Here is an 11,264-nt window from a genome sequence, read left to right on the forward strand (position 1 = left end):
CTGCCTTTGTCTTAGAGAGTTTGTAGCGCTGCCAGCTATTTTCGGAACGCATCCTTCGGACGGAGATGAAAGTAGTCATTTTTTTCGAACGCATCATTCCGTTTAAAATGCGGAGTACCTAATTTTGTTGGTTTAGGAACATTATTGGGGGCGGCGAGGAAATTGCTGTTCAGCAGGAAATAATGTCGATGATGGTTTTATAAAATAAGAGGGATTGTGGAGAGGAAAATATTTCGAAAATATTATGAATATCAGAATTAAGAGGTCGTAGCTGGTTATAATTATGTTGATAGTATTCAGCTAATCTTACTTATTGTATGGTAAGTCGCACACTTGTATCGACAAAATAAAACTGCTATATTTACACAGATTGTATATAACCCTTTTACTTTCTGTCAATATGTCAAATTGCCAAAAAATCATTTTTGTAACCGTACAACTATTCCGTCTGCTTATTGTGAACACCTTCATTGAAAACAATCTTGACCCTAAGTCGCATATTGAATCCCATTACGTACCGTATTTTTTTTTGTTCAGTATTACATGAATATCATTTTGACAGCGATTAAGGTTGACACCAAGCTTGCCTTGCTCAATTATCTCCCTGTTAGTTAAAATAATCTGATGATGAACTAATGTCGCAAATTTACATTTGCATCTGTATGATTATAACTTACTTCCAGATCAATATTTAATGTACGAAGAGACACGGCACATAATTACCAAGGGCGGCATGTTTGTGAGAGTTTTTAACGCAACTCTAACGTGGGATGAATGAGGAAGAATTATTGAAGCGGTCAGCTGCAGAGCGGGATAGAATTTTCAGCTGCTATGACCGAGGTAGAGAAAGCGGAGCTCAAATTGACCCTTGGGAAGATCCGGGCTTTGAAGTTTATCACACAACGGATAGATATGGATTCATACAGTAAATATCAGTTTTATCTTCATCCTTCTTTTACCACCTGTGAACAGAACATTCATTAATCCATGTATCGTTATTACAGCGACAAGCGGTTACCACAGAAAGTGGATCCGAACGAAGTTAAATTACGGCACGTTGAAATGGAGAGGATAAAAAAATGGATAAAAATGCTACGCCAATGGGAAAGTCCCGCAACTGTCGACAAATTACGCCGTAGGATATACAAGGGCATTCCAAATAGTCTCAGAGGTCAAGTATGGATTAAACTTCTTGGTGTTCAAAATCTGAAGCAGCAGCATGCCGGAAAATATGACGAGATGCTCCAGCTCGCTCGCCAGTGGTCCACAGAAATAAGACAAATTGATGCTGACGTCGCTAGACAGTACAGAGACCATATCAATTACAGGTAAAAAAATTCAGTAAGTCAATTATTAAAAAACGGGATAGCATAATTATTTATTCTTTCGAAATATTTTTTTAGGGAAAGATATAGCATTACACAAAGATCCATGTTCTACGTCTTAGCCGCTTACAGCATGTATAACATGGAGGTCGGTTACTGCCAGGGTATGTCTGTATTGGCAGGCCTTCTGCTGTTGTACATGAATGAGGAAGATGCTTTTTGGGGGCTATCTGTACTTCTTGCAGACAAAAAGTACAGCATGCATGGTAAGAGATACTAGTTTATTTCATTCATGCTATACTGTTGCAACATCACAAACCGAGTTCTTTAACAATGATTATCTTGTATTATTCATTGCAGGATTTTACGTCGATGGGTTTCCGAAGCTAAATCGGTTTATTGAACACCACGATAAGATTATGTCTAAATTTTTACCGAAGCTTAAGCGCAAGCTTGATAAATGCGGCTGCGATTCTATACTGTATGCTCTGAAATGGTTCTTTGTTATTTTTCAAGAAAGGGTAAGACTTTATTTACACAATAACAAGGAACGTGTTCTGATTTGAAACTTTCTTTTGGAGAAGAAACTAATGTTGTATTTTTTTTTTGTTCAGACTCCGGTCAGTCTTGGTCTTCGAATATGGGATGTATTTTTACTGGATGGTGACCGTATTTTGCCACCAATGGCCTACTCAGTAATGAAACTTCACAAACGTTACCTGATGCCCATGGAAAGTCTTGATGAATTTTGTGGCTACCTTCAGATGAAATTGGAAAAAAACTTTGGTTTTGATGATGACACAGTAATCAACGCTATGGAACGCAACATGGAGGAACTAAAACGAGCTAAACTAGATTACCCCGGTCCACCTCTGCCACATGAACTACCAAGGCATCCATTTGGCATATTCAAAGAACCCTCCTTTTCCAGCAAGGTGAGATTTGGACAAGGACATCTGCCATTTTACTTTACTGTACATAAATTATTTATATAAAAAATCTGTCAATATATTTGTCATTGAGAAGAAAAAATTTTAATACCTATCAGTAACGTTGAATGTTATCAGTAACTGAAATTCTTAAATGATGATTGCGTTTCCAGGTAGGGAGAAGGAGTGAAGAGTTTAGCGAAGCTCAACATGTCATGCGGGAGTCTGTGGCACAGCGTAGGGACGTTGCAAGTTCAGAGGGAACCAGAGAAAATTCAACCCCGGTTGACCCTGCTGGTTGCGGTGGCCTTGGGGGTGAGTTTACAGACAGTGAAAGTGTGATATACAGTAGTACCAATCCCAGTATAATTTACTCAACGCGTGGTAGTACCAGCGGAGAAGACGAGACTGACGATGATCTAGATTCAGATGAGGAAATGGTCATTTATAATACAAGATTATAGAAACCACACGTTCATACAGTAGAAAAGTCTCTTACAAAGAATAAACACGTACTATCTATAAAGTTGCTCGAAATACTGAATCTAAATTTTATTAGTTAGAAATTACAGGATACGGCTTATCCTATTTTTTACACGTCTTGCCAACTTGGTGACTCAACATATTACTTAATTTTCTGTTGACTAACAAACTACTATAACAATTCCTTTATACTGTATCTGTAACACTCATGCATATTGTATATGTAGTAAAAAAGGTAAATTAAGAGATAATTGTATTCAGTAAGTGATGAATCACATTACTATGTTACGGGGCTGAAATCTCTTAACACGCAAACGTGCTTCCTCTTGCCATGAAATATAATATTAAAATTTTCTTTCTAAAAACTTTTTCTTAGCCAATTCTTTTGCTATTCTAATCATTAATATGACGTGGATATGGGCAAACTATATGATTTGCTTACTGTCTAGTCGATATATGTTTAACATTGTTATATTAGAATTACTAGTTCGTAACTTCAATTATAATCATAAGTTTTAGATGAATATAAACATCCAAACCAACTTATCACTGTTTCCGTTATTCTTATGATCACGTAAAATCGTCACTTGACCTAATTTTGGAAGCAATTTTAGTAACATCTCTAAAAAAATTATGTCATTTTGTTCAATTAATCGCCCTCTAGTTGGCAGATTACTAATTATCATACTAATATAATCGAATCATCGAGTCTTAACATTTTTCTTTTGTGAAAATATCTTCACTCAAACTCGTAGGTCAAGGTTTAAATATCATACTCATCAATAATCCATCCTCGCAGTATTATCATACTTACAGATAAGTATATATATATATATATATCAACACGATATGTGGATTGTAACTTTGATAAACTTCATACATTTGATACATACATTTCCAATATAGTCACAAAAAGACGTTACAAGTACAATCGTCCAATTTGGAAGATATTTAAAAACCTGAATAATTTTTCAAGTAACATCAAACTGTAGCTTAGCATGGGTCAACACATTTTCATGCAGAAAAAACAGCTTCATAATATCGTAACTTCAAAGTGCGTTCCTTCGTCAGTATGTACTTGATCACTTTTTGCAATCTTCAACACCTGTAGACACCTAAACTTTCCTGCAGTGAAGATATGTAGGCTATTATTATTGTGTCGAATTATTTTCTTTATGAACTGTACATGTAATGGGAGGGGGTCTGATTGGTGATGTGATGAAAATTAGCAAACCATGGTATTTTTGTCGTAACGTTCCTCAAAACTATTATGTAACGTGTAAATATTCGAAAAAGCAATGACAAATCAGACTGTAGTATTGAATAAACACAACTTGAAAATACTCTATTACGTAATAATATGCATAGGTAGTATAATGTTTTTTTCTTGTGTGTTTTTAGTTGTCGTTTTTTTTTTTCCAATGGTACAAAATAATCCTGATTCATATTTTATGTGGTTCCTGCTATGCCTCCAATTAAAATCCCAAATGGGAAGGCTGTATACATCAATTTTTTTTCCAGTGTTCAAAGTAATACCAATTCTACATAGCCATAAAAAAAACAAATCAAAGAATAAATACTTGTATGAAGATTTAAGGCGTGGATATCCGTTATTCAGTGTTAGATATGTCTTTCAAAGCGAGACCTTCCATCGTATTGTAAACATGAATACTACGCATATTTGCATGCGCATTATTTTCTAAAGTTTCTCTTGCAAACAAACAATTAAAAGACGTTAATAATTTTGGTAAAATACTCATCATTTATGGCTACGATAGAACTTGATTTTATAATTACCTAATATCCGAATTAGCCTACACTTTACTTTTATTCCATTATTATGTAATTTATACTCAGTTCGTAATAAATATCTAATTGTTAACAATAATAATAAACAAAGAAATATCCACTTTAATAGAATTTCTGTTTTAATTTCCTTGCATGTCCTATTAAGTTGCACAAATTTCCTACATTATCATTTTCACCTCAGTGTTATTTTCTTGTTGCGCTCCTTGCAGGAATACTTTCGTTTAGTTAGTGTTAAAACGTCGAAATATCGCTCATTAAGTCTCCCATCATCACTTGGTACTTAAAATTATATTTTCTTCTTTCATTTAAACTCTGACTATCGTATATTATTTTATTTCTTCAACACTAATTGTGTTAGAACCATTCTGCAACGAACGTAGATATTGATTATTGGCAAAAAACTACTTCTCAACATGTAAATATATAAACGTTTACCTTCTCTCAGTTTATTTTATCACTAAAGCACAGCACCAAATTAACGCTGATATTACTTTTCTCATATCGATTCTTATCACTTTGGACTAAACTGTTTAATCCATTTGATAGCAGATGTAAAATTGAAGAGTAAAAGAAGATTCAAGGGACGGTGCATGACTTTACCCAATTCGCATATCCCTCCACCATTATTGGATAATCATTTGTCGCACGCGAACCTTCTCCATCGGTTAATTTCCACTCCTGGCACAACAGATTTACACGCTCAGCATAGAAATCTGATGTCTGCATAATTATGATATCTGATCTCTTGAAATTCCTCCTTGAATTGATGGACTTGAACAATAAAGTTATGGCCTTTGATCAATTAACTTTGTGTAATACGATAGAAAAAGCAAAGATAAGCTGACAAATGTTTTTTTGGTCATTAATTTGAATATGGGTGAATTGTCCCTTTCTACAGGAAGCAAGTTTTCGTTTGACCCAAGCATGGATGACGGAGGCTCACCCAATGGATCGCGCCGTTCGTTAGCTGATACTTCCGTTACATCGACGGCGGATCTATCGGTATTCAGTTCGGCAACTCGCTCCCAAGCCCTAGATAATAGCCTCGATACTCAGAGCAACGTTTCAGATGGTAGCTCGGGGAGCGGAGGCTTACCTACACCGAGAGCAACTCCTCATCAGCCAAGTCCTGACGTTGTAAGAATCTATGTACCGTATACACCTCCATCCCCAGCTTCGTACAAAGATGATCTTCCTCGTACGCTGCCTCGATCGTTAGAAACTAATAAAATTCGTATACGTGTTGATCCTGATCAAACGCCTATAGTTGAAAATCTGAAACCCTTTACTTTGGAAAGTCCAGAACTTGAGCTGGACTTGAAGTAACGTAATTGTCCAACTTTGTTCTTAATATTAAGTGTTCTATAATATATGGTATATAACATTGAACATAGTGTCGTTGGAATATTAAAATTATTGAAAATTAAAGCAAAAAGGAAGGAAAAAAAAAGACTAGAAATACGAAAAAGATATTGGATATATTGTAACATAGACGATCGCGAGATACTGTTGAATAAATATTATTATAGTATTATTATTTTATAGCTACATGAGAAAGAATCGTGACAACATTATACTGCAACGTTCCAAAGTTTAGTCAGGATAAAATTGACTAATCGGCGTGAATAATTACCTTGAATTATATTACACCTGCATATTGAAATTTAACAATCTGTTCTAATCGTTGCAATGATTCCGTGTGGATGGAAATTACAGTGTACTATATTGAAACAGTCAGAGTCAGATCAAAACGTGAATGCAAGTTAATTGGTACGATCAAATTGCAATAAGAATCAAATGTATTAAAGAATGGAGAGAAAAAATTTAAATTCAATATGAATGATGTTAAATAATACTAACTATATCGCATACATTTAAAGTGCATTTTAGAATCTCCACTTTAGAAAAATGTACCCCACAGAGATGGTTTTCCAACAATTTAAAGTTCATTCTTGCCACTGAGTAATGAAACGGGAACTAGATCTGAAATTAGATAAGATGTAATAGATCCTACAAATTAATATTTTATTTTTATACTTGTCTGGTTTACTTATCATTTAGTTTTGCGTTTTTTCTTCAAAGTTCCAGTAGTTATCGTCTGGTGCAGAAGCATACTTTCAACTCAATCTGTTACAGACGAATCTGTGCAAACAGACACGTAGGTTTATTTACTACTAATTCTTTTTTTATCCGTTACAAGCTAATATAAAAAACAGAGTATAAAAATAATTCAAAAAATATTTTCCAAGCCAGCAAGCATTAATATCGTAATACTGATATAAATTCAAAGATTAATCTTATATCTACTATTTAAGAAATGAAAATAAAAAAATGTTCAAATATACTTACTCTACGGTAAAAGTAGATACTACTCAGAAATACTTTAACTTCCGTTTGAAGCGCCTTTTTTACGCTTCTTCGATTGAATAAACTTATGATATTTTGTTAGCAAAAGATACGTGTAAATAATAGGTACATATATACATATACATATATATATATGTATATGTATATATATGTATGTTTCGTTTCCTTTTTTTTTTTTGTACCAGTTCCGATTCGTCACTATGTGAAACCCATTAACAGCTGATTATTACTCGATATTCGATTATGTGTTAGATATTATGAAATATAAATTCATCCTTCTCTGATAGCAATAGCAATAAATAGATCAATGTATAAGACTCTATCTTTATGTCGACACGGTTAATAAACTAAGAAATTAGTCTCGTGTTTTACTGCAAAAATTGCACATGTACTAGCTCATATTTAATATAGATACAATACTGGAGTGTAGTTGATAATTCTTGTACATGTATCTCGGCGAATATTCATCGTTTCTTTTCTACCCTGATACCGTCGTACACTCTTTTCCTTGACGGTACAATTGGGCTCTATTCCTGATTGTCATGAAAGATTATAAACTTTAAACGTAAATGTATTATGTTGTGGATATTAACACTGTACAGGATAAAAAAAAACACAAAAACCAAAAATATCCGACACCTAGGATTCAAAGATGTCAACAAATTATCATATCGAAAGCTCTGAATAGACAATAACAAAGGTAGCATTCTAATAGAGTCTTAAATAGATCGACGTACTGAGAACACACAGTTTTTACGTTTGTCACGTATTTAGCCAGGTAATGCTTTTCGCTGCTACTAGAATATTCTGTTTCACAGACAACATGGTAGGTACATGAAATTTTTTTGGCCTAAAATTTCAGCTTTTGATGTTAATTCATCGATATCAATTATATGTACGGATAATTCATGCATTTATGTACATATGTAATGTATGCATATGAACACACAATTCTTGCATATTACAACAATATTCCACGATATATTCGATATTGGCATCAATACTGTGTTGTTACAACTGCAAGATATTGTCAGATCTGATTTTAAAGTTACATAAACATCGTAAAAAAAAAGATTTTTCGTTTTATTTTGCCTAATTAAAAATTGTCTTTCATCGATTCACATATGTACTTTTTTAGTATGTTCATATCTTAGAATCATTGCTCAATATTCGTCGCTATATATTTTTACAGATAAACGTAGAAGAAATCGTGGCTCGACCAGTAGGGAAATTTCATTAATTAACGTTCCGACTAGACAATGATTTAGTTTTTATACAACTTCTAGTATTTTTTACGCATTTTCTGATCTCCGAATTCATTATTTTCATACAGAAATTTAACCCACGTGAATCTTATCAAACCACTGTATATTGTACTTTGAAAAGCTTAGGCAATAAAGATTAACCAATTTTTATAAATGTTTAGTATATAGAATATAGATATAACCAGATACCTATAATAAAATGCTTTTGAGTATGGCGATAAATTATTACTTACAATTAATTACTCGTTAAACTAGGAAGAAAAATATGTTATACATTATGTATAAAGAAGAATTTAATGTTTCCGAATGCTTTAAAAAGTATATAATTAATTATTGACTTGTCGCTAATTTTGTTCCACACTTGGAAGAAAAAAATTTAACAAGAAATAATATAAAATTGAAGGAAAACAATATTTCAAAATTTGTATTACATATACACACAAATATTTTGCTCGAGAAAATGTATCATTCAAATTATTATTTTGTTTAAGTGAAGAAATGTTGAATAAAGTAGTAGGATAAGCTTTTTTAATAAAAGAAATTATTCAGTTTAAATCCCTTCTATTTCCTCCTGCCCCTTGTTTAAACAAATTGGTCAATCAGTAAGAGCCGCGAAAATTAAGAAATCTCTATTAAGACTGTTCCTTTTGTGTATCAAAAAATTTTGTTTAAGTTTCTACAGATTTTTAATAGACTCTCTTTACTTGAAATGCTCCTATTTTTATACAGGTTTGACCTAACACTGTAGAACTGGGAAAAACAACTGTATAAAATGGTTATTGTTGATTTAAAGAGATACCTAATATATTTGTCTAATAAATATATGAACATTACAGCATAACATACACAAAATTCCTCACTATACAATAATTTCAAGTCAATGTCAGGCAGTTCCGAATAATTTTTCTTAAAATATGTTACTGACATTTCAATATCCAGTACATCTATCACTGCACATTTTATGAGTGAAAATTATCCTTATTTACATATACCGCAGTGCCATTTATAATTATAAATGGTCCAGTATAATAGCGCCATAAAACGCTATTACCACGTTTTAGCTGGTTATTTGCAGCTAGGTGAGCCCAACAATGTATCCAGCTTCCATAGAGCGGCATTTGCGGTGGGTAACCAGCCGCCAATCTGATCATAACAAAAGTAGTTATGAAACTGAACGAATCCGTATTTACTGTTGTAAACGGCTAAGATTATATTTAATTAGCAGTAATACCATAGGTATGCGATGTAAATCATCCCTACTTACCCACAATCATTTACGGCCATACAGTGGGAAACAACCAAGAATGGGTACGTTATGGCACTTGCAACAAACTGCGGAGCAACATGAAAATATAAATTTGATTTAAAGTGCACTACTGTGATGATTTTAAGTTATTTTCATCAAGAAGAAGGTGGTACATATACCGTCATGCTTGCTGCAGTGTAGCTTCGCATTTCTCTATCCTGAATAATGTACTTGTTAATAGCGTAGGTAGCCGTGCTAGCCAGTATTAGCGATGCAATATTTCCAATTAGACGCGGCACCAAGCCAGCAAAGTAGCCAGATATTCCGTTCTGTCTGTAGATCTGAATTATAGACCTCACCAGTCCACTGTAAAATAATTCAATGATCACCAAATGTACAAAACATCGTATGAATTTGTCGTTGTATTTGTTGGAAACATGACCGAATATTCTGAATTGCTGACGAACTATCGTTGGTAGTAAAAATGCTTTGTGATTATGTTTTTCAGGCTTGTTGCTGATCCTCTTAGAACTTACTTATACTTAGTTTCACCTCCAACAAACTGTGCCATCATTCTGAGTGTAATTACGTCGAAGGGATGACTAACGACAATGGCAGCTATTCTACTGGCCAAGTCTCGAAGAAGTTCGTTGATGCACCTAATTCGCCTATAAAAAACAATTACCTCGTCAGAAAGATATAGATACATAGAAGTATCAAGGATATGATTTAATATGACATATTCTGAAACATAGCGGTACCTCTCATTGTCCGATAAATCATCTTCATCTATCTGCTTATCAGGTTCGTTAGCGAATGTTATATTCTCAGAAGTCTTCTGAAATGCAAGGGCACTGATGGCATTTGCACAGAGCTTGGGAACGAGTCCGCGATAACAACCAGCATAACCATCAACAGTCTTGATGTATTTAACTGCAAAGGTACAATAATTAAATTAGGGACGAACAGTAGGTGACCGATATTATTGATTGTAAAAGTTGTCAGTGGCTTAGGTTGATGCAATTTGGAATGGTATAAATAATAAAATAAACAAAACGTGTGTTATGATAATTTGCAGCGATACACACCATATTGGAAAATGTTGGGCAGTGCTAGCGCTGGTTTGCCAAAAACAGTGATCGTTGGTCGAGGTGGAATAGGTTCGTAGCCAATCTGCAATAAGGGTTAATTTGTTTGCAGGATGATTTGTAGAGTATGAAAAACAGCGTTAACCTGTAAAGGAAATCAATTCAACCCCCGTAATTGTCGGCGTACCTGTATCAAAACTTTGGCATATTCTAAAGGGTGCGATGCGGTGTTTACTAATATTCGTAATGCTATATTTGACCATATCGTCTCCTCTTTGAAATTAGACATCTTATTTGTATTATCTACTCTGTTTCTCCAATTCCTTATCTTCCGTCCGGTTTTTAACCGTGTCCGTCTGGTCTTATCAGAAAATTAAATTTTATCTAGAAATTCGGAAGAGGGCGCGACGACGGTTTGAAGCTGGCAAGAGTCTCGCCCGCATCTCTGGATATAAATCGTTAGAAGGAGATAAATTCCGCGAGGTCATATCAAGTGCAAGAGAGATACTGGATCTTATTTTACACCCGTAATAGTGGATCTGACGGCGTTTTAAATTGGCTGCGTTCAGTATGTTTTCCCTAGCTTTTCGCCATTGCTGAAGTGGTTAAAAACTAGGACAATCGCACTCTATGCAGCCAATGGTGCGTTCCGAAATTAACTCCCCAGTACTGTCAACCTTCATTTATCTCTTTTGCGCTGTCGAGCTTGTGAGTAACTCTGCCTCTGTTTTATGGAGTTTTTAGCGCTGCTA

General features: G+C 34.2%; 2 protein-coding genes across 3 annotated transcripts; one reads left to right on the plus strand and one right to left on the minus strand.

Moving 5' to 3' along the window:
* The first annotated feature begins 145 nt into the window (after window positions 1–145).
* On the plus strand, window positions 146–6,442 carry RN-tre (Related to the N terminus of tre oncogene). Of its 2 annotated transcripts, XM_046609388.2 has the most exons (9): window positions 146–320; window positions 684–925; window positions 1,005–1,328; window positions 1,404–1,591; window positions 1,686–1,846; window positions 1,940–2,260; window positions 2,428–2,569; window positions 5,445–5,548; window positions 5,616–5,819. In XM_046609388.2, exons 2-9 carry the CDS (start codon window positions 771–773, stop codon window positions 5,685–5,687), a joined length of 1,467 nt encoding a protein of 488 aa, XP_046465344.1. In that variant the 5' UTR covers window positions 146–320; window positions 684–770; the 3' UTR covers window positions 5,688–5,819. The 2 variants fall into 2 exon arrangements, with proteins under 2 accessions (XP_046465344.1, XP_046465343.1); XM_046609387.1 differs by having other exon boundaries at window positions 5,445–6,442.
* Window positions 6,443–7,274: 832 nt separating this feature from the next.
* On the minus strand, window positions 7,275–11,007 carry LOC124210934 (mitochondrial carrier homolog 2). Its single transcript, XM_046609399.2, has 7 exons — window positions 10,700–11,007; window positions 10,513–10,597; window positions 10,186–10,357; window positions 9,961–10,092; window positions 9,604–9,790; window positions 9,443–9,510; window positions 7,275–9,321 (listed from the first exon to the last, which is right to left on the minus strand). The coding sequence occupies exons 1-7, from the start codon at window positions 10,799–10,801 to the stop codon at window positions 9,138–9,140; spliced, it is 930 nt and encodes a 309-aa protein (XP_046465355.1). The 5' UTR covers window positions 10,802–11,007; the 3' UTR covers window positions 7,275–9,137.
* Window positions 11,008–11,264: the final 257 nt, after the last annotated feature.

The sequence above is a fragment of the Neodiprion pinetum genome, chromosome 2 (assembly GCF_021155775.2).
Source record: "Neodiprion pinetum isolate iyNeoPine1 chromosome 2, iyNeoPine1.2, whole genome shotgun sequence".
NCBI lineage: Eukaryota > Metazoa > Arthropoda > Insecta > Hymenoptera > Diprionidae > Neodiprion > Neodiprion pinetum.